The following is a 27,993-nucleotide window of genomic DNA, read 5'->3' as shown; positions in this document are numbered from 1 at the left end:
CCACCTGAGCTGGTTATCTACAAACACAGGCTGTTGATTTTCAAATGGCTCTGGGCCTTGATGCTGCTTGTTATAGTCCTTCTCCACCTGTGTTTGGTTTGGCAGGGAACATTTTTTTAAATGACAAAAGTATTTTAAAATTTTATACATTTTTGCACATATGGTACTGTGTTTAATACTCAATATCAGGTTGAAGTGTAAAAACACATAGAAGTCACCCATTCATTCCCTATATATTTCTTTACCAGATGAAAAGTACTTGCAGGAACAAATGTTTTTTTTTTATAGTGGGCTCTTTTTGAAGAACAGATCTCTGGCCGATCAGAGGGAGTAGGGGATTGACAATTCACATTCCCCAAGGATACTTCAAAATAATCCCTTCAAATAGCTTCTCCAGTGTGTGGTCCTGGTAGAAAATAAAAGTACACAGAAAAGACATTAGAATTGATTCCAAACCCATTTTTCTAGAGGAAAAGTACACTTGATTTCCAGATTTTCTCCTATGTACATGTACATGCACACAAATGATATGAAAATATTTTGTGTGTACCCACTATTCTTTGAAAATCAATCGCATAGTTATGTAGTATAAATATAAAACTATATATAAGTACAAAGTTATATATAATTATATAAATAAAATGTTATGTATATTATAAACATAAGGCTATGTCTTCTGTACTTGTACTTCACTCTTTGGGTAAATATGCTACAAAGCAGACATCATTATGGAAGAATGGGGTGGTGGCAGGGGTATAGCAGGTATAACAGGTCCAAAGAGCTCTGGACAGTACCGGGAGTGGGTCTAAGTTCTTGTCAGAAAGTTGGCTGTGATCAGGCAGGGTAAGGGGTTCTGGGCCCTTCTGCACATTAGAATGAAAATGGGAGCTCTTAAAACCATAACAAAACAACTAAAAAACCCCCAGAGACCCTGATGCCCACGTCTCAGCCAGAACAATTACACTGAAATACCTGGGAGAGGGCCGCTGGTGAGGACACTGAGAAATTAGAACCTTCATTCCTTTATGCTAGGAATGTAAAATGGGGGAATTGCTAAGGAAAACGATTTGGCAGTTCCTCCAAGTTAAATATAGAGTTTCCATATGACCAGTTTCACTCCCAGGTATTTACCCAAGAGAACTGAAAACGTATGTCAATACAAAAACTTAGCATGTTCAAAGCAGCACTATTCATAAATAGCCAAAAAGTAGAAATAATCTAAATGTCCATCAATTGATTCAGGCATTAAAAAAGTGTCATATACATACAATGGGATATTATTCAGCCTTTAAAAGAAATGCAGTACTGATCCATGCTACAACATGGTTAAACACTGAAAGCTTTATGCTATGTGAAGGAAGCCAAACACAAAAGGCTACATATTGCACGACTTCATATATACGAAATTTCCAGAATAGGCAAATTCTTAGAGCCAAAAGGAGATTAAATGGCTGCCAGCGGCTGTGGGGAGAAGGAAATGTGGAGCAACTGCCAGTGGGTGTGGGGGTTCTTTTGGGGGTGATGAGAATATTCTGGAATTAGAAAGTGGTGATAGTTGTACAACCTGAACTATACTGAAAACCACTGAATTGTACGTTTTAAAAGAGTGAACTTAATAGTGTATGCCTTGTATTTCAGTTTTCAAAAATCTTAGGAAAAAGTAACTGGGCCTGGGGACTTTTTTTTTAAGCTCCTGAGATGATTTTAATGTAAAAAATCATTTTTAAAAATGAAATTTGAAAACGGAACACCCTATAACTTAAATCTTTGTCATCATGAGCTTCTCTTGACTCACTGAACGAAACACCAAAATCTTCCATGAGCTGAACCCTGCCTACTTTTCAAACCCGTCTCCTCACATCTTTGTTCTGCTTCCTGTTCTCAGATGCCTCCATCCGGGTTCCTTCCATTCCTCAAGGCCTGGAGCTCATTCCTGCCTTGGCCCTCCGTGTTTCTTCTGTGGGGAACCTTCTGTTCCCAGATGCTCACATATAGTGGGCTCCTTATCATTTAAGTCCCAGATCAAATGGTAGGTTCCCTTTCCTGAAACACTGAACCAGTTACTTCCACTTCCTCCAAGTCACTATTTTTGCATACTAATTTTTTCCTTCAAATCACAATCAGAAATATTTTTGCTTGTTGATTGGTTTGTGGTCTCCACCATTTGTTGTCCTTATCACCTTGTATCTAGAATATTCTGTATTATTTTTTCCCTCAAATCACAATCAGAAATATTTTTGCTTGTTGATTGGTTTGTGGTCTCCACCATTTATTGTTCTTCTCACCTTATATCTAGAATATTCTGTGGGAGTAGGAGCTTTTTCTGGCATGTTCACTACTAGAAGAGCATTTAGAATATGGCAAGTATATAATATTTGATGAATGAATAAATGAGTCGAGATTGAGGAACCAGTTCAAGGAAAGATGATTTCAGTGGGGCAATGCCTGGATATCTTTGTAAGATAAGGGGGAAAACTAGTGAGAGTGAGATTACAGATGATGAACAAGCAAAAGCTACAAAATATTAACAGGATGGGGGAGAAGGCAAGGGAGGTAAAGAAGTGAGATCTTGAGAAAGCAGTTGGCATTTTGAAATACCTATGTGTTCCCTTTTTATAAATAGCTGAGTACTTTTTTTGACTTGTTAACAATTGAAATTTTTTTCTTTAGTGATACCATAGGTTGATGACTTAATATACTTTAGTGAAAATTACTTTTTTTGTCTTTCTGTAAAAATATTACAGGTACACTTTTGTTTGAATTCAGAGATACTTCAGGCCATCCTCTTTCTCATTCTTTTTGTCTCATGGGATATTCCTACACTGTCTCTTGTGGAATTTTGACATATGCCTGTAAGTTTATAATATTTTATAAATAACCTAAACTTAAATGCATGTCTCCAGCTATCCATTTATGTAACTTGATTATTTTCCAAGTCATCGATAAAATGTGTTTGAGAGCCTCGCCAGCCGAACATATGTTCTTCCACAGTGTGTTGACAGGCCATTTTTCCTGTTAAAGTTAGCCTTGACATCCATTAGCCAACAGTTTTTCAAGCTCATTTACATTTTTGGTTGCCATTTGAGCCCCCAGTTTTTAAATGAAGTGAATTGAAATAGAAACCTACTTCTCAGTTAGTAGAAGAGCCTGGAATTATTTGCAGCATGGTTCTTATGGTGGCCCCTGGAGAGGGCTGGTCCTGTCTTCTAGGGTTGGTCTAGACTCCTGCATGTCAGGATATAAAAACGGCAGATTATTTTTTAAGAAAATCCTATCACCCCAGGCATAATGAAATAACCCATTTATTTTTTCAAGGTAAAAGAAAATGTTTTTAATTATCTTAATTAAAAGAACAGTATTTCTTTGTCATCATGTCTGGCTTCTTGGTTGCCTCAGAGATGTCCGTTTTCATAGCAGACTGTTTTAGCTAGGACAGTTAGAAGAAGTCATTTCCTCTTACATTATAGTCCTAAGTAATAACAAACTTTATTAAAGCTCTGGAGAGTCAGAAAACCCAGTGCTGATAAAGTTATGGGGAAATGGGCCTTCTCCTTTTATTACTTTAGATGTAGGTTTTTAGAAATATTTCCTGAGAGATATTTAGCAGCACATATCAATAGCCTTGGAGGTTCCGTAGCCTCTGGCACAGTGATTTTCAAATCTAAGAACTGATGCCTGTAAAGCAATCAAAGAGATGTGTAAACATTGATGAATGAAGGATCTTCCTCATAGGGCTGTCAGGAGGATTACTAAGTATTTATATAGAAATTGCTTAGAATAAAAGTACTGAGTAAGTGTTAGCTGTCATTTCTACATTTCTGTTATTCAGTCAGGAGCTACTTTTTACCAGACACTGTTCTACCTGTAATACAGAGAGGTTAGAAGTCACCTAATGTAGTGCAGTGTCAAATACATGGTTTTATTTTTTAACAATTTCATACGGTTTATAGGAAAGTACTAGTCTAAGCAACTTACCAATACTGAATTATGTGTTAGCTGTCAGTTAACAATTGTTCCTTTGAAAAAATTTGACGTTGTTTTTTGACTGGGTAAAATGCTGTCAACAATATGGTGACCAGCTTTATCACATACTTAGTTTTGTGCTTTATGTGTGTCCTTGAGAAGAGGTACTGTTACTGTTCCTGCTCATACGTGACCTTGGAGCTGTGTTCCTAACTCACCATCCGAGAGGTTCTGCGGGGGTCAGCCTAGGATGGAGCTTATGGATCTGTGTTAGAGAGCTCCCAAGATGGTTTCAGTTGGATCTAGTGATCTGGACACATACTTTTCAAGCTTGGATATGCACACAACACAAATAGGAATCTTGTTAAAATACAAATTGTTGCAGATTTGTGATGGAGCCTAGCAGTTTGCATTGCTAACTACTCTCAGGTGACGAACATGTCATTGTTCAGCAGACTACATTTTAAGCCAGTTACTGTGTTGCTGGTAGGGATATGTAGACTTTTCATTTATCCCAAAGAAATTGTGCTGTAGGGAAAAGAGTGTAATCATGAAATGGGGTCTTGGTAGCCTGTTGATTAGGATTTTGCATCTGCATAAGCGTAGCCGGTCAGGTGCATTTGCTGAAGTCCTGAGTATCTCAAACTTGGCTTGCTGGGTTTGGAAGGCCCTCACATTCTCAAAAAGGAGTTTATACTTTATGTTTTCCTTTCTATGCAATAATATGGAAAAAATAGAGATAGGCATATATTCTGAATCAGAGGTGAGAGGTGACTGTCTTAGAGTACTGGCGTGTGGTCTTATCACCAAGGGATCCCCTACAGTGACATTTATCTTTAGTTTCTGAAAGTGAGGTCTGTGAAGTTCTATATTTCCAAGTTTGAAGAACCCTTGAATAGTATCCTCTATACATGATAACCTCTAAAGGAGACCCTTTAAAGGTTCCAAGTGAATCTGAGTAAGCCACTTGACTTGTTAAGCTTACTCCACATCTCTTAAATGAGAGGGCTGGGCCAAAGTGATCTCCTAGGTCCATTTCTGCTCAAATTCCAGAGTTGATTTTTAATTCTGGGTGACAGGTTTAGAAGCATATGACGGTTATCTTAGTTGGACATTAACGTAACATTTGAAAGCAAGCCAGGAGAAAACCTGATATACCCTGAAATGAGCTGTTGTCATCCCGTTGTTAATGGTTAGGAAATTTCACATTTTGGGGCATTTGCTTTTGTGGCTGTTGAACCTTATTCTGTGACAAGTTAGGCTGTCTATCCATCCCTGTCAGTAAATGACTGATTACGTTCACTGTCACAAAATTAAATGTGACTACTACAGAACTTAATTACATCCTTTCTGTTCTAAACTTGGAGGACAATGTTCTAAAAATGATGTGGTGCTATTAGTTAATGAGAATTAGAGGGTAAGGAAAGGTACAGATTGGTTATAGGAGATAGGAGACAGACTAGAGAGAGAGAGAGGGCATAGATGGTAGAAAGGCCGAGAGAGGAGTACAACTTCCATAGCTGAAAAGATGGGTAATGGAGACTCATTAAATACCTTGAAGTCACATATTTTTAGTTAAAAATAAAATAAGTTATTAGTAAGGAATACACATTTAAAAATTAGTTGGCTAAAAATATAAGACTTTGGCTTTCATTGATATATTTCTGTTGTTTATAAGGAGACATGTTAGGCCTCAGTCACTGTTTTTAGAGTGTGCTTAGTCCCTGTATTTCTGTTTTAGCTGAAGCTCACTGTAAATCTAAGGGCCTAAATCTTAGACTTAAGTCCCTAACCCAGTACTTGATTCTCTAGGTGCCAGAAGCCGTCATCTCCATATTTATTGAGGAACAGATCCCAAGAGATGATTTCTCCCTGAGAATTCAATAGAATATAGGTACACCCAGCCTTCTTTGTTTTTTAAAAAATCAGCAATTTTACTTTAGCTTAAAATGAAACTGCTTTCTGCCATTTTCATGTGAGAGGAAAGTGTTTAATATTTGTCTCAGCCTTGCAGACAGTTCCAAATCCTAGATGTGCAGAACTCTTCCCATCACATAATGTTGGCTCTTGGGCCTTCCTCTACTTGTTTTTCTTTTATAGTTCCTAGAGTATTTTTCTACACCATTGAAATTAAAAGTTGAGGGATATTGTCTGTTAGCAGAACAAATGGGCAGGATTTTATCACAATTAAAGAAGCAGGATAAATGGAGTTGAGCAAAGAGAGATAAAAGAATATTGCCAGTTTTGGTAGTATTTCATTGGACAACATAGGATGTGCTTCATACTCTATCATGCAGTTTTTTCATGTGACATATCTGAGCATGTGAATTTCAAGGAATTGCTGAAGGTCAGGGCGTGGCAGAGCCACTCTTCATGTGTGCTTTGAACTCCCATTCCACCTCTTCATGCTTCCTTTTAATAAAAGGTAGTTTGTGAATTGCATGGCGACATCAAAGGGGAAGGAACAGTGAAGACGTCAAGGGCAGTCAACGTTTCAAATTGTTGGCAGGCTAAACTCATGTGAAGAAATGTAGTAGAAACACACGAGCTTATTGACAAGAGTGGTACCTCAGAAGAAGAGAAATGAGGGTCAGGATAGCCTCAGGTAGAGGAGAAATGGGAAATGATAAAAATGTACCACTAGAAATATGCGTGATGGATGAATAGCAGAGTGCGTATGATCAGTGGTCAGATGGATTGAGGCTGTCTCCCAAAAGGCATGAGGAAGAAATAAAAAGATGGGAAAACTGTTGAAAGAATTACAAAGGAGGGAATGAATAGAGATGTAAGATGGAATTCCTAAAAGGCTGAGAAGTAAACTGAGGTCAGGGAATATTTGAAGAAACAATGACCAAGAATATAAAGAATGAAATGAAAACTGAATATCTCATATGGAAAAAGGTAACAGACCACCAAATAGGAGAAATGAAGAAAGTACTCTATTGTGGGTTGAATAATGTCTCCCCCACCAAGAAAGGAACCTCAGAACTGAACCTTATTTGGAAATGGGATCTTTGCAGATGATGGTTAAGATAAGCTGTATTGGCAATCCTGAATCCAATGGCTTGTGTCTTTATAAAAAGGAGAGAGGACACACAGAAGAGAGCTGTGTGAAGATGGAGGCAAAGATTAGTGTGATGCATCTATAAGCCAAGGAATGCCCGGGATTGTTGCCATCCACCAGAAGCTAGGAGAAAGCGAGGAAAAACTCTCCTCTATAATCTCCAGTGGGAGCATGGCCCTCCTGGCACCTTGACTATTTCAGACTTCTAGTCTCCAGAACTATGTGAAAATTTCAGTTGTTTGAAGCCACCCAGTTTGATCATTTGTGACTGAGCCTTGGGACAGTTATACGTAACTATACACTCAGACCATTTAGCAAAGCTCTAACGTTTATGAGATGAAAGCTAGAACACCCTCCAGTGAACAGGAATCTTACCAGCATTGGACTTTTCCTCCATAGCAACACCAGAATGTGAGAGGGCAAAGAAATAACACTTTCCAAATGTTGAAACAAGCAAGTGTGAAGCTTACAGTTTTATTTCTGGTTACTTTATATAAGTGGGAGGGTAAAATAAAAATATCATCCTGTCTAAAATCTCCGTTTGCCACATATAGACCCTCTCTGAAAATATTTGTAGAGAATGTACTTTTGTGCCAAAAAAAAAAAAAAAAAGGCAAAACGGGAAGAAGTAGTAAATTGTGGGAAATTACAGCAAGTGGGGAATTTAGTGATTTTTGTATGAACATTGACAACTTTCATTTCTAGGAGCAAGATAGGGTAGATAATCATAAAATTGCCCACTGAAAAGTAATTTGAAATTCTGTGTAGGATATACAAATATTCCTTCAAAGGCATAGTTGAGCTTTGGGAAAAGAAAGGAAGAGGGGCCAAAGACCAAAGAGGAAGGCAAAATTCAGAAGAGGAAGTTCTGCTGAACCCACTCGTGCCTGGGATGAGGAGCATGTGTGTATAGACCTTTGTAAATAACGTAAATGAAAAACAAGCTCACCAGAGTAAGCAGCGTCCAAAAGAAAAGGAAACAAAACGAAACAAAGCCAGCATATCAATAACTATTTGAAATGTTAATGCAATATTTCAACACATTAGCAGCTGGAGAGGATGGAGGATGAGATCTGAAAGAGATCCACGGTGGTGAGGTTATGCTAAGGACGTAGAGAGTGACTGCTTTTACGGTGCGGCAATTGAGCATTAGTATGGATTGTAATAAGAATAACCATGAGTGAAATTAAAGTGGACTGTAGAATTTTCATACCCACAAGAAAAAAGTTGATCCTAGCCAGTAGAAGGTAGGAAGGAGAAAAAAGGGAAAGAGATAGGATGTTCAGATTAAGCTGACAGAATATTTGGGATAAATGTGTGGGGTTAAACTAATCAAGACAGATTGTCCAATGGATAGAACAGAATGTTATAATAAATTATTTATAAAATATATTTAAAAGAACCCAGGCTGAATATAAGGGGCTGGAAAAAGTTACCCATGTCAAATACAAAAAGAAAAAAAGAGCAGTAGCTCAAGAGAGTAAAACAGGAACATACACAACATGCAACAATAGAGAAAGCTGAAATTTATGGCATTGGGTATGGGTTAAGTAATTGTAGTTACAAAAAGTACAGTCTTTTCAGAAACTGATGGAACAGTAAGACAATAAACAGAAAGATGACATGGATAACAATGAATTTGATCTACCATGCCCATAGAACTTCTTCTGCAGCAAGTACAGGATACATTTTATTTTGGGGGCATGTGTAGAGTAATGCTTTAACTACAGTGCTTTCAAATCAATCATCATTAACAAAGATAGCCAAAACATCCCATATGTCTGAAAACAAAAAGGTTGACTCTACTCTGAAATAACCCTGAAGTTAGATAGAAATTAACAAGAATAGCAAAATTTTAAAGCTGAGTGATAATAAAAGCACAATACATCAAGATTTGAAAGAGATCGCTAATGGAGTACTTTGAAAGCACTGTATAGCTTTTGTTACCCAGGAGAAAAGTAGAAAGACCCCAGTAAGTTCAAAGTTGGACTCAAACAATTAGAAAAACTGCCATATGGTAAATATGAGACAAGAAAAATAATACGGCAAATCAAATGTAAATGGGGAAAATAAAGTAGAAATAATAAAAGCAAGAGCCAAAACATGGTTCCTTGGAAAAGTAGATATAATTCCTACAAGATTGATGAAGGAAAAAACATAATAAACAAGCAAAATACAAAATAGGTAAAAGAAATAATTATTCACTTTTATTCCATTAAAAAGAATGTGATTTTTTTTTTTTTTACCAGTGTAGATGAAAATTTAGGTGAAAAGGATGTATGACTAAAAAATTGATGCCAGAAAAGAAACTTAATCAGCAACCATTAAATACATGATAATGATTATCAAAATTTAATCCTCCTTGTCATACAAAAAGAGGCCTAGACAGTAATTCTCTTTAACTCTCAATGAATGGAAAATCCTTGTTCATAAGAGTTCCTATAGAATAAAGAAAAAAGCCAACCTATTAAGTTTGATTTTGAAAATAAAAATCAGGTTAAAAAATAAATTGACCAACTTTCTTATGACATTGAGAATTAACATTAAGAATTCAAATTTAGCAGTGTATTAAAAAATAATTATTATAACTAACTTCAATTAACCATAGTAAAAGATTGTTTTTAAAAAACATCCTATTACTATAATCTCACACATCAATGGCAAAGAACAAGAAATGGTCTGATCAATGATAAAGAAAAAGCATTTAATAAACAATTTTTTCTTTTACAAATTGAACCAACCCTTAGCAAACTTGAAATGGGGAATTTTTTTTTTTTTTTTATAGCTTAAAGCTTTCTACTAAACCTATGGCAGATATCATTCTTGCTGGAAAAACAACTTTTCAGTTTTTTCCTTTAAGGTTGGAAACAACACAGGGGTGCCGGTGTCACTTCTTGACACCTTAACAGGTACCTAACCAATGCAGTTAAACCAACCAAAGTAGAAAAGTTGAAATGAGAGAGATAACTGCCATTATTTCTAAGTAAAACCATTTATATAGGAAACGAGATTAAACCAACTGGAACTGTTAGCTGCACCAGAAAGTTCAGCTAGGTTTCCAGCTTATAAGAGCAACATAAAAAAATCAGTAGTTTTCCTCTATATTGGGAATAACCAATTATAAACTATGATGATAATAATATACCATGTATAATAGTGGCATAAACTAAAAATTATCTAGGAATAAATCTAAGAATTCATAAAACATATAAAGGAAATTTAAAACCCTATTACCAGAGTTTTATTATGGTATTACAGAGCATAAATGCAGCATTCATAAATGGACTGATTGAATATTGTGAAGATACCATACTTTACCTATTAAAATTTAAATTCAGTGCAATTCCCGTCAACATCTGAGCTAGAAGTATTTTGAAGGGGCAGAGTTACATCTAAACTATATGTGGGATAATAAATAGGGACAAAGGGATCCTCTCCTTACAAGGCATTAACATTATACAGCAGGAGTTGGCAAACTTCAGCCCACAAGCCAAATCCAGGCTGTTGTCTCTTCTTAGGATAAAGTTTTATTGGGACACAGCCACATCCATTCATTTATGGCAGCTTTCATGCTGCCATGACAGGTTGAGTGGTTACAACAGACTGTGTGGTCTGTTGAATCTGGCCTGTTCGAGAAAAAATTTGGCGCCCCCTGTTCTTCAGCATCTGGCATAGACTCAGAACATAACACAGTCTCATTCCTGTGTGTCCGTATGGGAACTTGGTATAATCATTCCCAGCAACTGGTACTAGGAAAACTGGCTCACAAAAGGAAAAAATTAAACCATTTCCATACTTCATACCATAAATGAAGATCCAAGTAGATTAAATACCTAACGGTTAAGAATGAAAATACAAAGCTGATAAATGAAAATTTAAGAATATATTTTTTAACCTTATGGGAGAGAAGAGTTTATTACATAAGATTCACAAAGCATAAACCATAAAATGAAAATTGATGAATACATCAAAATGACTGCTTTTTGTTCAATGGAGGGTACCAACAGGAAAACTAACAGATGGCAAAAATATAATTGTCATGTTTAATAGACCAAGATCAATATTTAAATATGCAAGGGACTCTGAAAGATCAGAAAATGGAAGGGAGAAAACCAATACAAAAGAGGGCAAGATGAATTGGCAATTCATAGAATGAGAAATACGCAAATGGAGATGAGTTAAAACTAAGATGCCATTTTGCCTATCCTTGCAGTAAAACTAGGATATCAGATATTCTCAAGTGCTAACAAGGATGTGGGAAAGTACAAGTCTGTTGGTATTATTTCTGGGAATGCAAACTGGTGCATATGTTTTAGAAAACCTAAGTATTAAATAAACCTATGTAATGGGAATCTAGCATAGAAACTCAGGAAAATATATGTCATGATAGTTATCATAGTGTTATTTGTGGTAAATGACTGAAGACAAGGTAGCTCTTCAGCACTAGAGGGATGGACAAGGAAAATTCAAAAGTAGAATATTGAGAGAGGGAATAAGCAGGGAAAAGGAAAGAATTGCATTCTGTTTATGGCAACATAGATGGGTCTCCAAGACAATGCTGAGAGAAAAAGGCAGAATGCAATTTAAAGCTGATACAAATTACATACACATTTTAAAATCATGTATAAGAACTGAATATTTTTGACATTAATATTTATAAACATGCAATGAATATTATAAACACAACATTACTAATGAAAAAATGTAGCCCTGTGGTGGGAGAGGAAAGGGACCCGGAATAGCCAACCCCGTTTTGTGATATCATCCTTTTTATAATCCTGTTCTGTTTTCTCCACTGGTTGATCTATTTTCTTCAGTTCTGTGGCAGGGTGGTTCCTGAATTAGAAAAAAGAGAGGCTCCCAAGGGTGGTGGTGTATATCAGTCGTTGAGAAAGTAACTGCCACATATAGGCATCCAACTGATGGAAAATCATTCCTTGATAACTAGATGCCCAGTGCCAAATCTTACTTCACCCCCCAACTCACATCCCAAAACAGGATATGAAACATTTCTCATACTTTGCTCTATCCTGGCTCTGTATCAGTCAGGAGTTGTTCCCATCTTGAATTCTCTTTTGCCCCTTCCTTCTTTTTCTCAAAATTTGGAAATTTTACTCTTGTAGTTGTCTGGGAGTGCTCATATGTTTGTGTAGTTATAAGTTAAACTGCGTTAGTACCCTTTCTAAAATTGCCTTTATATAAATAAAGATAAAAGCATTTAAGACCGGTTTACAGTCAGTGCTTAACAATGGACATTTTCAGCTTAGCAAAGATGTTGAGATGGGTGAATAAATATAAAGAGTACATGACAGGTGGGACCTAGGGGATTTGGGGTGAGGTAGCAGCCTGCAGTGCAGAGAAGGGATTTAAGAAAATGGCTCTGTTGTCCATGAGGGAGCTTGTGCTTGAAAGTGTGAGCTATACTGGCAGAGAGAGTAGAGTATTACCCAGAATATATCTTAGTGGACATTAAATGGGGAACAGCTTAAATGATGTATTCTTTGCAAGAAATAATCTGTACTAATGCACTTTGTTTTCTTTAAAGTTGTATGTGATCTGAGTCTCATGAATTTCATAAATGCCCATTTCCTAAATCATCTTCTCTTTCAGATTTCAACTGTGAAGAAATGTCATTCAGATTCGGCCAACATCTCGTCAAGCCCTCTGTGGTCTTCCTCAAAACTGAGCTGTCCTATGCGCTCGTGAACAGGAAGCCTGTGGTACCAGGACGTATCCTTTTTTCTTTCTAAAAATGGGAAACTAAAAAGCTTCTAAACCTAACACACCACAGAATACAGGATTGGCCTCCAATGTCCATCAAAAAGGTAAGCAAAGAATCCACCTGACCTTCCGCTTTGGAGAAACCAGGTAAGATGTTACATTTATTCTGAATCCAGTTGGCACCAGCAATATGCTTGATCAATGCTGTAGAGCTTCTGAGAAGAGTTGCTTAGCAACTGTGGCTCTGGAGGTGAGTTTTCCCTTGACCTTTTCACTATCGTAGCTGTGTAAATAGGTGCTTCTAAAACAGGCCCAATGACTATCACGGGTACTTTGTTTTCAGTTATCAATTGTGAATTTTAATAGTAAAATCGAGAATGGATGGCACAGGAAGATTTGAGACTGACTTCTTCGTGGACATACACATAAATATATTTACAAAGTATTTTATTTCATATTAGGGTCTGAAACAGTATTTTCTCTTGGAAGACATCCCAGCTTCTGTATCATTGTCCGGTGTTATTGGTGGTAGATGTGTTTTATTTTCCTCTGACCACCGAGGAGACCTTCCTCTTACCCCACCTACTGACCTCAGTAGGAGCTTATTCTTTGCAGTGGGAGTAGCAGGCTTCGGCGAGATGCTCTGGGAAGCTGTGTATATGTTGTTGGAAGTGTCACTCCTGACTGTGTGTATGACTTTTGTATTGACTTCAGATTTTTTTCTCTTTTTCCCCCTAACTCTGCTATGCAGAGGGCAACAAAGTATAACATTTCATATTTTAAGATAACCATTTTCCACCCTGAGCCATGACTTAACTTGGAAATGAAATTCTCAGTATTTCTGAATTTCTGAATATGTCAAGATTATTTTCCAAAATAAGTTATTTTTTTTTCCAGTGGGAATTTTCAAAGTGCTTGAGGAGTCTATGACTAATCTTCTTTCTTGGCCATGTAACTAATGTGTATTGAAAAAAAGGCACATAAGAAAACACACATCAAGAGATAATTGAGTTTGTGGTAGTCTTCCAAATTCCTTGAATCCAAACTTTAAATAACTTTTGTAAGTTTATGGAACTAATGATCAAGCAATAAACTAGCAAATAATATTATGTAAATTTTTTCCTGATAATATTTAACTCTTTATAAAATAGTCTAAATTATAAATACTCAACATAAGGAAATTACATTCTTCTATTTATTGAATTAAAAGAAGTAAAAACTGGAATGATTTAGAAAGGTCCTATAAAACAGAACAATATTTAAGTTGTATACCAGTTTTCTACTGAGTTCTTCTAAAAGACCTTGAAGTTCTTGAAATAACAGAAGCATTTTATTTTTTTCATTTGATTCTGCTGCAAGTTTATGGTTGTATTTTCCTTTGAGGAGTGTTCTTGAAGTAAAATGTCTGAGAATTCTGGTGCTAAAAGAACATGGCTTAAATGTCGTCTTTCTATGGGTGCTATGGGTGCTGGCTTTGCTTGACTTTTATCGAAGAACTAAGGAAACCTGGGATGTAAATGTGAAATTAGATGAGCAAATCTTAATGTGTTGGACTGAGAAAATGTGAGGTGGTAAAATTGCATTGCATTTTAAATAGTTAATAATGGACTGAACTTTGTGATTTTTTTTCCTCCCTCTTGATAAGATCTTATCTCGATCTTATTTTTTCATGGCCTTTTTAATCAACTCTGAAAGTGTGATGTGTAAGACCTGGGTCATAATATGTGTTTAACTCAAGATGAGTTGAGATGTGTGCCTCCAGGGAAACATCTATCCTGAGTGGTGAACATTGAGTGAATGAAGAATAGTTTTGTTCCAGGTAACACTGGAAATGAGCGCTGGTCTGTTCCCACATCTTTAAGTAAATGCTAAGGAAATGGGAAGATTTTATTAAAATTAACCAACCTCGGCTTGTTTGGAAGATACCAAGAAGGACCCAGCCCTTCCTGAGGATGAGAATAGTAAGAAACCGGAACGTTTGTGTAATCTGTGTGCTTTGTAAGGCAATTTCACATCTGCAGTGTTTAAAGCAGTCTGAGAGCCAGAAGATGTTTTCAAGACAATCCTTTTTCTATAATGATTTTGGAATCTTTTCTTTTCCTTTATTTTTGTAAACTCTGTTAGGTGACCCCTGTGAGAAGAATCTCTGTAAGTCAATCATTCACTTGCGCACATTGATATTTGTTTGTCCTGTGGTTGGGAATTGAAGCCCTAGATAGCATAATTGAAGCCCTGCCCACTTTGATGATGCAAATACTGAGATGTCTGCAGTGGACGTTCACTGTCCCCCAGTGTTGTGTTCTGTCTGCCGTAGATAAGGAGGGGCCTCTAGCTCTTTGCACACTCCCTGCCCCTGAGTTTTCCAGCCTAGCCTACATCTCACTGTAAACCACAGATCTGGTCAGATCCCTCTCCTGTCCCCTTGCAAACAAACCACTAATGAATCTAATCAATCTTTTACTTTTCTTTTCTCCTCTCTTTCTTTCCTCTCTCCTCTTCTCTCTCTTTTACTCTGCTTTTTTTTTTTTTTTTTTGAGAATTAACTCCAGACTCCTTAGCATAGCTGTAGAAGGTTTTTGTTATCTGACTCAGTCCCTTTCCACTACTTCCTAAACAGATGTTGTATTTCCCTTTACACATGCTTCCGCCTGCCCTTTGCCCGACTTTTCTTCACCCTGAGATTCTTCCCATCCTTTTAATTTTGACTAAAGTGCTTAATACCTGTCCTGTCCTCTTTGGGAAAAAAATTTTCTTCCTTTTTGTGGCACTCGGTTCCTTATTCGCGTGTTGATTCATTCAGCACTTTATTATGGATCTCCTACTGTGTCCTAGGCGCCACGCCAAGCACCCGCCTCATCGTGTCACAACTGTGCGCATTCCTCTTTCTCTCGCCGCTGAGTCACTGGTTCCTGGGAAGGAGTGGGGCCAGGACCTGCTCTTGCGCATCTCCTTTTCTTACCAGCCAAAAGGACTGCATTGACTGAATTTACAGTGAAACGATAAACATCAGGAGCATATGGATAGTTTTAATTAATGGAATGGGACAATCAGGGTCTGCTGAAAACTGGCCTTTACTGGATGCCATGCACAAAGCCAAGTCTTGACACCATCTTAGTGCAGAATTTTTAGTATCATGTTCAAGCTGTATTTTCCCAATTTTCCCTCCTTGCTTTCTCAGTTACATTCTTGTGTACATTTCTGTGTTAGGAGTGTACCGAGTTAAGTCTAAAAGCAGTGAATGCATTGATGGCAGATGGAAAAAAATTATTTTCCTTTTTTATTTTATGTTAATTTGTCAGTGGACATCACTGTATTTTAGAGGCAGTATATTGGCATCTTTATATGAACTAGAAAATTTTATTTTATATTTTTAATGATTTCCTTTAAAAATGAGTACTCAGGAGGCCTTTGAGGAATATGCCATTCATGAGAGGTTTGTAAATGTCATCTCTGAACTGGTTCCTCTCGAACATTTTGTTGCCCACCCCCCAACCCTTTTTTCTTACGACTTTGTTCAATGACTTCTTCATACCTTTTGGAGGAGATAAAGGACTGTCAGATCAGGGGCCGCAGATAAACTTTTGAAGCAAGAGTATTTGCTTCATTCTTAAAAGAGCCACTTGAATCTCTCCTCATCCCCACCTAAAGCAAACACTTACGTTCGTTGCAAACAGTGCTTAAAGCCAATTGAATAGGGTTTGGCCTCTGTGGTGCAGCACTCCAGAGGAATATGTCAGAATGCCTTTAATCCATTAATTTTTTGTTACTGAAAAGCGCTCTTCAGACTGTCTTAGTGAGAGAACAGAAGCATTTTGGAGATTGCATCTTCCAAATTCTGCAGTGAACATTTTATTTATGTACCTCAGTGCAGCCCAGCTATTGTTCATGGCTTAAATACATTTGAACCAGTATAGCGAATCCTTCTCCCTACCCAGTCTCCTTGCATCGTGCTTGCTGTGTATACCTCTCATCTTGAGTTGAGCATGAAAAATGATTTTGAACATTAGCGGAATCCATTTGGGGACTGGGGCTTTTATGGTAAATAAGATTATTCATTTGTTATGTCCTGTCATTTTCAGCAGACAGTGTATTGATCTTTGGATGGCCATGCAGAATGGCTTGAGGAGCTCTAACATAAGGGGAACATAGCAACATTTGTGGATGGGTTGAATGCAGTGTGTAATGACAGAGATAAACCTTGCTTGCTGGCCATACATTATACAAATAATATGTCAACAGTTTTTTTGAATCAGTTATTAAAAAGCAGATTTTTCCAAACAGGAGCATTGCCCAAAGAATGTTGTCAGAGCTAAACAATGTTAGGATGATGCATTGAGAACAACCTTACAAAGTGTGTTTGTGAAGAATTAGACTAAGTAACTTCAAGGACATTTCTGCTGACGCATTAGAAACAAAAGTTTGGTACAATGGAAATTGTGCTCTAAAATCCAACTTCAGAGATTAAAAAAGAAAACTCTGGTGAATGCCTTTTAGCACAAAATTTTACCTTTGCAAATGAGCAATGTTAAGTTTTCTCCATTTTCAGATCATTGCCATGTTGTGCACTCCTGAAATAAATGAACACATAATAAAAATAGCTTCATCTCTGAACAGTACTTCTTATGGAAGAGATGCTATAGATAAAAGTGCCCTTTTAGTCCTTCCGTAAAAAATCAGAAATATTTGTCATTTCCTGAGTAGGTTGTAATCTTGTGAATTTCTTTAATTGTTCAGGAAACTGCAGTTATCAGTGATCTGACGATCTTTCGTTTTTCAAAAGAGTTTCTTTTTAAACCTTCCTGTGCAAGTAAAATGAATGCAAGCACAATTTTAGTATCTTTATTACCAAAGATAGATTTTCACTCTTCAAATTTCCCTAAGCATATGTCTTCTTTTTCACCCTGTGCATGCCTGTTGTAATTAGCTTAAAATACTCTTTGGGGGAGGTTTAAAGGCTATATTGCTGTCCTTTATCAGGAGCTTTAGTGGCACAAGTTGATTTTCTTGACTTGACTTGGCAGATTATTGGGTTCAAAAGATCTGTATGTAGAAGTGATGGCTCAGTCAGAGCATTCTTTATCCTGTTTCTCTGGTAAAGATTTCTAAAATAAAAGTGTACCTACCTTTGGGTTAGTAGAGTACACTGCTACCAGCTAGAACCAGCGGCATTGGTCAGCAGGAACTAATGAAGATATCGGGGTCCCTTATCACTCACTAGGTTGGCTGACATCTTTTTCAGTGTCTAGAACCTGCCACAGCAGATCCTGCAAACCCCCATTGCAAGACAAACCTCATGTGACCATCATTAATCTTGACTTTACCATCTGAAGAATTACTTCACAGAGAGCAAATTAATACATTTTATCTCAAATGCTAATTCTTCTGTCAGTAGCAAGCTTACAGTGTTGAGAAGGATTCTGAGGCTGCATGCAAGGACAGCAGACACTTAAGTCATAGGTACCAGAGAAGGAAGACAAGCCCTTTTTGCCAGGCTCTCCCTCTCCCAGGTTTATTTTTTGATCCTGTTGCTGAGACTGGCGTCCTTGTTTTTATTATAGATGGAATGATGGATTGTCAGCACCTGACACTGAACAAATTAATAGACACTTTGTATGTGTGCAAGGAGTATCTGAAATTGGATGGAGAAAAATGTGTGGATTTTATATACTTTGCCCTGGCCCCTTCACATAAAGGTGCCTTACCCATGAAACACTGTGCCTGGAGCATGTACACACGGCCTCTAGACCTCATCTGGGCTGCTTTCTATTATCCACTGTCTCTCTCTGGTTCCGTGTCGACTGCTGGCTTGTGAGGATATGTGTGGTGGCCTTGTGGCTTGCTTTGCTCCTGTGCTTAATTACTTAGCCTTGACGGTTTTTCCTTGACCTGGACCTCTTCCCCATAATAGGATTTACCTTCTAGCTTCAAGCCCAGCTGTCAATGGTGTGAAATAGGCTGGCCTGACCAGGGTCATGCATTAGAGGAGGAAAATGCAACTGGCTTTTTTTTTTTTTTTATCAGAGCTCTTAACAAAGTTCCTTCCTTCTCTCAGAATTGCACAAAGCCTGTGGAATAATCACATTCACAACCAGAAAAAGATACCTTTGCCATCTGCCGATCTATACAGAACAGAACTATGTCAGTGTGTGTGATTGTTGTCGGGGGAGGGCATTGATATTAGGGGTGCTCTCTCTCCAGCTCTAGCAAATGGTAGATGATAATTACATGTATCAAAAATAACACTCTGAATATTTCTCATATTAATTGCAAAAATGAATACCCTGCAACCTGGAAAGCCATTCCGCGTTTCTATTTATTCCTACCCGAAATTTTACTCAGGTAACTTTAAACTGTCATGGTTAACAGTTACTGAACTCTGTTCATTATATTCTGAGCATATTTCTGACCTGCTTTCCATGCAGGTCATCAGATTGTGAGGGATAGGAGAAGGCTGCTCATGGTGTTGCCAACCTTGTGCTTGTAACGGAACATAATTACAAGTAATGAATGAACTAATACATCATTATTCATAAGAAATGGCATATAATTAGCTCAAATAATGCAAAATATATTCTAATTTCCATTTGCAATGAAAATAGATTTGTTAGAACATCAGTAGGCAGTTAATGTTTATCCTATATTTTCATACACATATCAAAACTGTTAAAATCTATTGAATGAATATACATGGATTTTCTCTACAGCACAATAAGTCAAGATGACTTTTTCTTTTTACTAATAGAGCCTTATGTATATTCCTTGTTTATTATATAAACATGGTTTTATATACATTCAATTCTTAGAATTAGCATAATTAATTTATATTTATTGCAAATTAATGACCTAATTTATTTACTTAGCTCCTATTTCCTTTCTAAAACTAATTGACTGAAAAAAATAACTATAAATTTGCAAATAGCTCTTGGGAACAAATTCTAAATTGGCCTTATCCTGAAAGCTCTCTCCAGTGCTTGATATCCAAACTAGTTTTATGATCTAAATTATTTTCTTGGGATTTCTGCTCCAGGCTTTAAATATGCTTCAGAAATCTTGGATTGGCTTCGTTGTGCCTAGTTGGGGCTCAGGATGTGGGTGGATATGTCTTAGGCAGAGGAGTTATTTTTTATATGTAGCAACTAGTATGACACACGCCATTGACCGATGTCAGGGAAATTCCTGGAAGCTCTCTCTTGTAGCAGACATCAGCCTGTTAATTTCTGAATTGTGGGGGTGTCTGCAGGGTCCCAGGGGAGGTGGCAGAGAGGAGTGAGTAGCACTTAGGGGGCAGTCAGTACAGAAGGATTTCAGTAACAGGAATGAACGTGCCAGTTCAGTAACAACCCTGGTTTAAGTGACATAAAGACTGACATGAGGAAGCTGCCACCATATCCTTGGGCTCCAGCCTAGTATTTATGCTCCAGCACCACTGAGTCTGGCAGAATAGTAGATTCACCAAGGAATTAAAACAAGAGTTATTTCTTTGTTTCCAGCGGCCCTCTTCCCCACAGTGAGCTGGTAGCTGCCTAACACCAGATTAGGGGAAAGCTTAACTGTAGCAGAAGACTGAGGCATTCTTGTTCCCGCGTGCATGGATGCGTGTGGTGTGTGTGGAAGTGTATATGTACAGCTGGAACCTACTGATGTTGTTTTCTTGAAAATACTAGTTTAGAAAGAACGCAAATTAATTGAAGTATTTTATAATGAGCAGTGTAGTGTTCGGGTCACTGTCTTGTTTTGTCCTCCCTGACCGATGAGCTGCTGAAATGGGAAAGCTGGGCTCAGGGCGGTGATGGCCCCACCTCATGGGAGTCGGGACGTGACCCAGAACTCTTGATCCTCATTGCGTCGTTCTTTCTACCTCCTCAAGTTTCTGCCCCAGCTGCAGCAAACCTTTGTAGCATAGGTTAGGTGCTCAGAGGAGTTCTTTCCCTAGACTCTTAACCCTTCCTTATTCTGCTTTCCAGGGCTATATCGTAAGTCTGTGTGCTGCCATTTATATGTTTCATTGACTTGTTGGTGGCTTTGTTGTTTTGCTGTACTCATCATTATCATTCAAACATTGGACCAACCTTGGTGACTCCTGAAAGTCAGAAAGGCCTGAGCCTGACTCTGCCAGGCTGTGAGTGTAGGGCTAAGCGGTTTAGCTGGGCTGGTAGCATCATTTGCTCCAAGGTAAAATGAGTCCAGGAGAAACAAAATTCATCTGGCTCCCTAATTTTTCTCTTTTCGAATACGTTTTGAAATGGCTATAGTTATCTAGAGATCTTTTCATCTTCAAGATTTATTTCTAGTTCAAGAGATTTGTTGGAACTAAGAATTATCTGCTGAGTGCTAATACTTTAACAGTAAACTACAATCCCCTTCCATTTACCAAAGATGATTGCTTTAAAATTTGTTAAATAAGATGTGTCAGGATAAAATAAATCAACAGAAATTGCATTACAACCTTCAGAGTGTTTGCCATGCAGACGTCTAGACTACTAGTTAGTATTTTTCTACTCTGTTTAGGGACCAAAGGACCCCTAGAAGCTTTTTCTTCTGGGGCTGTATCTGTAATAATGTAATGTTGTAACGGAAATTCAAGAATAGAATAGACATATTGCTCTGGAATGTGAGTAACTAGGGCCTAAACAGAAAGATTCACAACTCTTGTGGAGAGATGCCCGCATGCTGGAGAGACCCCTACTCACTCTACTCAGCGGGAGAACCAGAACCATTCCCACCCAGTTGAACAGCACCTCTGTGCCCCCCAACTATGTCGGGGGAGAACTGGTGAGGGGGAGGAGAGACAGGTGGAATGAGAGCTGCTGAGAGGCTCTGCCTTGCCTTCCTTTTGGAGTGATTACTCCTACATCTGAAGGTCATGGGCGGACGGTGGCTCAAAGCCTTGAGAAAGGTGACTTCAACAAAGGACGCTGGCTTCTTGTTGCCTGGCTTGCTGCTGACTAGGCTGTGAGACCTGCAGGCTCTGCACGTACTGCTCTCAGGTGGGAGTGTGGGACTGTACAAGCACCTTAGGACAGTTTCCCGTTTACATCCCGTTCCTTAGGAGAGCTTAGAATTTGGGATTGCATGTATGCACAGGCCAGTGTGTGCTTCTGATTGGTCTATTTCTGAAAAGAGAGAATGGGGAGTGGTTTTTTGGACTGGCCTGTAATTGCAAGGCAAAAAGGGACTGAGGAAGAATGTTCCCGAGAAGATGGAAACGGCTTTTCTACCCCATCCAAATTTTCTGTAGCCCTTGGAGGAAACACACAAGCACCTCAACTAGTTGCCTGGTCCCTGTAAATGTCAGAGTAGTGGGCAGGTGCCATGGGGCTGCTCAGGTAGATCATGGTCCAACTGAGGACTAGCCTACCAGAAAGGTGGGTGGGTCACAGACCATTGATGGAGTGGGAAAGGGAGACGTGACTATCCTTTTGTGAATGGATCTTCAGGAGCAGAGAGTGAGGGTGAAGCTTTACTACCTTGCTAGAAAAAACCTCATCTGTCAACTCTGAACTATGCAGAAGCTACCATGTTTGCAGACACCGTCAGCAGATGGAACTGGAGCTATGCCAGGGACCCCTGTGTTTCACCTGGTGAGAGACAACCAGTTACCTAAGCCTACTCTGTCTCGAACACCAGAGCAGCTGAGCTGCAGGCTGGGGAAGAAGTTGGCAGAGACTCAGGGTTGAATCTCAATCAAGCCTGTGCTAGAGGATATGAGAGTTTAATCTGGGACTGGACTGTTAAAATGAACATGTTTTTAATAATAAAAGTGACTACAAAGTTATAGATTCTGCCCAAGATGTGGTTAAAGGGCCTAGGAAGGGATTCAACATAACATAACTGGAAAAGCAACAGCCAAGAATACAACTGCAACATGATTTCATCCTCACTGAGTCGAGATTCTTGAATGACTGTTCATACAAGCAAATTGATGACATAAAGAGAAAAATGGCTTGTCCCTTAATACCATGTTTAATAGCAGGATGTGATTGGTTGGTTACTTTAATTCCTAAGAACAGAATCTTGAGTATAGTAGATGGTTGGTAAATATGTATGGGGTAAATTTAATTTTGGTTCACATTGGGTGGTTAGATAAAGGAACACTTACTTATTCAGCAGATATGTCTGATAAGATGGGGAGAGGATTTTTGGAATGGCCTATATGTGTGCCAGGTTCTTCTCTGTTCCTTTCTAATTCTAATCTTAATTGGCATGCTTTTCTCCCAATGTGAGTGTTGAATGCTATTGGATTTTTTTTGCATGATGGCAGCCAGAGTGATCCTATTAAACATGTTGAGTCATTTCATTTGTAGGCTTATATCTCCATAATGTCTTCCTATTTTTCCCAAAGGAAAGCCAAGTTATTACAGTGACCTGCAAGATTCCTACATGAACTCCTCCATCTGTCCGCCCGCCACCAGCCATCGCTCTTTCTGATCTCATCTACTCTCATCCCTGTAGTGGGTTTAATGGTGATGCCCAAATAGATGTCTGAGTCTGAATTCCTGAAACCTATGATGGTTACCTTACTTGGAAAAGGGTCTTTGCAGATATAATGAAGGATCTTGAGATGATGCAGTCACCCTGGATTGGCTGGGTGGACCCTAAATCCAATGGCAAGTAACCTTATAAGAGTGAGCCAGAGGTGATTACACAGGGAAGCAGCACCGGTGATATGGCCAGAGGTGGAGATTAGAGTGATATGGCCATTAATCAAGGAATACCAAGCCGCCAGAAGCTGGAAGACACGAAGAGCAGATTCTCCCCCACAGCCTCAGGAGCGAGTATAGCCCTGCCAATGCCTTGAGTTTAGAATTCTGACTCCCAAGCCAGAGATCAATTTCTGTTATTTTAAGGAACCAATCTCTGGCAGTTTGTTACAGCAGCCACAGGAAACTGAAACAGTCTCCACACTAGCTCTGTTCCTACCACACCTACTTTCTTATTGCTCACTAAGCATTCTAAGCGGACTTCTGTCTCACTGCCCTTGAACCAGCTATTCCTTCTCTTGGAGTGCTGGTCCCCCGATGTATATATGCCATGCTTTTTCAAGCCTTTATACAAATTGTACACAAATGTCACCTCGTTATTTAAGACTGCAGCACCTTTGCTGCTTTATTTTGTGTTGTAGCATTAATATTCTAACTCACTGTATAACTTTTTGTTTGTGTCTCATGCTGACAGAAATGGGATGTCCACGAGGGTGGGGATCGCTGCATGTACCCCCCAACAGCCTGGGACTGTCCTTCTCATATTGCAGGAATTCAGTGAATATTTGTTAAATAAGTAGGCCTGGTTGACCAGCTGGACATTTTTTTTAGCTTTAAATTTTAAAACAAAAACCCCCAGTGTCCTTACTTAACAAGTAGAGAGATTTGATAAATTCTTATACCACGTAGTGCAACACAGTGGTTAAGATATTGGCAACCTGGATTTTTACACACCTGCTCACATGCACACATTCACACTTGTATGCATAATTAATAGGTGTCCTTCCAAAGTGGCCTCCTCTGAAGAGAGAAGTAACGGGGTTTGAGCATTAAAACATATCTTCCCCCTCACTCACCACAGCATAGTTGTCTTAGATTTCCAGGTGGATTCCAGTCAGGCTGGTGGAATCCTATCTTTCTTAGCTCAGCCCTCTGGCTGAGGTGTATTTTATATGCCCCTAAATGTCATAAATTAACACAGGGTTTGATATTCTATCAGCTGGTGAGCTTTGATTTCCCTAGATTTTGTTACTGTCTTGCCTCCTCAGAGGATCTAGAGCAGGTCTGTATGCAATTTCTTCAGTCCCAGAGAGTCTCTTAAGGCCATCTTCTTGGCTTCTCATGCATACATGTTATATACACATATATAAATCTCAATATTTTTCTGATTAATCCCTTTAAATTTCCTTAAACCTTCTTTAAATTTATTATTTGTACAATAACCGAGATATCACCAAGATATTTTGTCTATTTATTTCCTGGAGTGTTTAAAAAAATGACTTATGTTGACTAATAAAGCACAGTAAGATTAAGAGCTTTAAAATAAGAGCAAACAAGTCAACGAAAGAGTAAGTAAAGGAATGTCAGATGGAGCCCAAAATGAAGTTAGCCCGTAAAATAGATAAAAAATGTCCACGCATTTGTTAGAGATGGGTCACAAAGGTGGCCCTGAACTTTCTAGCACCAACCTAAGGAATGAAAGATCATCTGTCCTTGAAGTAGAAAAAAGTTGATTGTTCAGGAAATGCAGAAATACGACCAACACCAGAAATCAAAGTCATATTTTTTTCAGATCCTTCCTCAAGAATGATGCCAAAATAAGAAATGAACGGCAGTGTCACAGCCTCCCTGCAGTATGTACGGAGGCTCGCCCTGGGCAGTATGCCCTCAGTCTACAACTCGCCATCTCACCACGCCTTCCAAATCCTGTCTGGACGGAGCCCATCATCTCTCTGGTTTCCTCGCTTACAGTGTCTCCCAGCCACTTCCCTCCCCTGCCCTTCCATCTAACCTCACGTAGCAGCAGGCATATTCCCTCACTCTAAGAACTTGTACTGGTGTTTTCCTTCAATTAGAATGACATCTCCAGTCTTCACCTTGACCTCGTGGATTCCTGGGCCCTGCCTCAGTGAGCTTGTTCCTCCTGTTGGACCCTTGCACCAGCTGCTGTCTCTGCCTAGATGCGCTGCCTTCCAGCCTTACCTGCTGCCCCAGTTCTCATCTTTCCAGCTCCGGTTCTTGTCTTCCCACACAAAGGCCGTCCCTGGCCCCACCGCAGAGCTCAAACCAGGGCAGCGGTGATGGCGATGTTTGGTGATGCTCTCTTCCTGTCCTGTTGCTGACTCTGGTGACCATGCATGGAGGAGGAGGAGCTCCGCCTGCCACCGGGTCCACTGCTTCCCTTACTCTCTGAGCACAGCACCAGCTGTACTTGTGGAAACTGCCCGTGAGCTTTGGCTGGGAGCTGGAGAACTGGATGTTAAATGTTAGTGCCAAACACAGGACCCTCGTCAGGGCACTTAACCTGTTTTACTTCCTTATCTGAAAGTAAAGATACTACCCTCACCCACCTCCTGGAGTATTTCAAGAACTAAATCCAGGTGATGGATGTTGGAAGTCAGAAGAATGGGTGGATCTGGCTTGTGAGAGCGTGGCAAAATAATCATACTTTTCTCGTTGTCCAAGGTCCTGATACTTTAAGGCTGGTCAAAGGGCTTGGCTTTGGGTAAGGTGGTGCCATGTAATTGTGGCCTTGACTTTGTGCAATCGGACTTAAACTTACTGGATTTCTATATGATACCATATAGCAACTGGAGTAACCCATGCCCCATTTTAAACTACTCAATTAAATACAGCGTTAGAATAACACCTAGTATTTAAAACAAACCTTTCAATTCATGAGAATTTGATGTTCTATGAGCCGCCTTCTTCCTTTTTTTTTTTTCCTGTGAGGCATGGTTAAAAAAAAAAGTATATTATTTTCTACTGTTTTTAGTGCCTGGAAAGAGTAGGTAAGTGAATAATCCTGCGGAGCATTCAGGGCTGAGAGCTGCTTTGCCAGGGTGGTTTTAAACTGCATCCTCAGGGGATTCAGATTAGTCTAAATGCTCAACTCTCATTAGCTGTAATGGGAGTCACTGTACGTGTCTCTTCACCCACACACAGCACTGAAAAATGACCCTCTGTGTCTTGCTCTCCGAACTAATTTTAATGGACTTTTTTTTTCTTTCTTTAATGGGGCATCTCTGTGCTATCCTCAGGGCGACGAGCCATAGGCCTTCATTTTGCTGTGCTCCACCTGCACGTGCTGGACAGGTTTGGGCTGGGACTGACTCACTGCCTGGACTGTAGGCTTCTCTTTTATTCAGTTTCAAATAAAGCTACTCCTTTTTTTTCCCTCTTTCTTTCATCTTCTCTTTTTTTCTCCTGCATCTCAGCTTCCTGATATAAGAATCAGTACAGAATAAGTACTCACCACTAATGTAGCTCTGAACCTACTGTAATGTTATGCACAAAAGGAGTTATGCATATTGAAAGCATTTGGTATCCTTAATGCAATCTTTTAGTAAACAGCTAATGAGTTACTTGACTAAATAGATGTTTTGTTTAAATATTGTTTATGTGGAAGCAATCTAGTTTGTATCAAGTGAAATAAGTTTTTTAAGTCTTGCATTTATTTTTTCTAATTATTAGAATATCTGCCCATTATATAAAATAAGAACCATCTATAATCTCATTACCCAGAAATAACCCCTGCTAAAATTTGTTTCAATTTTTTCTACTTCCTTCATGTTTCTCTAGAAAAGAGAAACTTTTATAACCTTTTTTTAAAACTATTTCATTGTTTATGCTTTAATATGTACTTAATGCTGAGATTTTTAATGATGAACTAATTGTATACCATTTGGATCTAATATGATTTAGTATTTCACTATCTAAGCTATAGGTGATGAATTTTTATGAAAGAATCTCTTGTCATATTCCTGATAAACTACTTAAAGTGAAATTATTTGCTAAAATGTTATGCATTATTTCAATTGATAAATATTCCCCAGATTTTTACACCACCAATAAATGAAAACACATTTCATTATACCCTTATTAACTTCAAGAATGTAAGATTTTTAGGTTTGTCCTAACCTTTGCCAAGTTGATAGGTTTTACCTATGTCCTTGTTTTCATTTTTATTACCTAACTGATACTAGCGTGAACTTTTCAATGTACTTATGAATTATTTTTATCAGTTAATTATCTGTTAATTTCCTTTGCTCCTTTTTCTATTAGAGTATTTATTAAAACTTGATTGTTAGATATCTTCTAGGAATTAACTGTCTGCCTGTCCCATTTGTTGTGAATATTATTCCTGTTTTGACCCAATCTTCTTCAGTTTGCTTATGATGTTAGTAAGAATAGAAATTGTCATCTTTTTTGTAGTTAAGATTATTGACTGCCATTTGTGAGTTTTTACAGTTCTTTCATGCTTATGAAGTCTTTCCTGAGGTCAGTTAAATATTTACTATGTTTTCTTGTGGGTTTTTTTATTTAAGATTTTTCTTTTTCTTTATTCTACTATCATTGAGAAGCTCATAGCACTGCATAGGCATACTTTAAAAATTCACTTTATCTTCCCAGCAGCCTTTTGAAGGAAGTAAGAATGCTTTTCCCAAGTTATAAATAAAGAGACTGGACGTATAGCAATGACCCAGATATTCATGTTCTAGAAGTAGAACGTGCATTCACAGTCTAAAAATAATAAACATGTAA

General features: G+C 38.4%; 1 protein-coding gene and 1 long non-coding RNA gene across 26 annotated transcripts in view; one reads left to right on the top strand and one right to left on the bottom strand.

The window, feature by feature from the left end:
- The window catches only part of FHIT (fragile histidine triad diadenosine triphosphatase), a 1,286,968-nt gene that overhangs the window by 583,478 nt on the left and 675,497 nt on the right, over window positions 1–27,993 (top strand). For 24 of the 25 annotated variants that reach the window (XM_073230809.1, XM_073230789.1, XM_073230799.1 and 21 more), the window contains one exon: window positions 12,638–12,757. In XM_073230809.1, coding sequence (XP_073086910.1) covers window positions 12,655–12,757 — 103 coding nt within the window. In that variant the 5' untranslated portion in view covers window positions 12,638–12,654. Of the gene's footprint in view, window positions 1–2,791; window positions 2,853–12,637; window positions 12,758–27,993 lie in introns of those variants that run through there. The other variant, XM_073230793.1, reaches the window with a different exon arrangement.
- On the bottom strand, window positions 121–27,010 carry LOC140848311 (uncharacterized). The gene is made up of 3 exons (XR_012128921.1): window positions 12,875–27,010; window positions 3,128–3,225; window positions 121–406 (listed from the first exon to the last, which is right to left on the bottom strand). It is a non-coding gene; the product is annotated as an uncharacterized lncRNA (long non-coding RNA).

This window comes from Manis javanica, chromosome 3 (assembly GCF_040802235.1).
Source record: "Manis javanica isolate MJ-LG chromosome 3, MJ_LKY, whole genome shotgun sequence".
Taxonomy (NCBI): Eukaryota; Metazoa; Chordata; class Mammalia; order Pholidota; family Manidae; genus Manis; species Manis javanica.
Note: the sequence above shows the minus strand (reverse complement) of the source record. Positions and strands in the feature narration are given on the sequence as shown.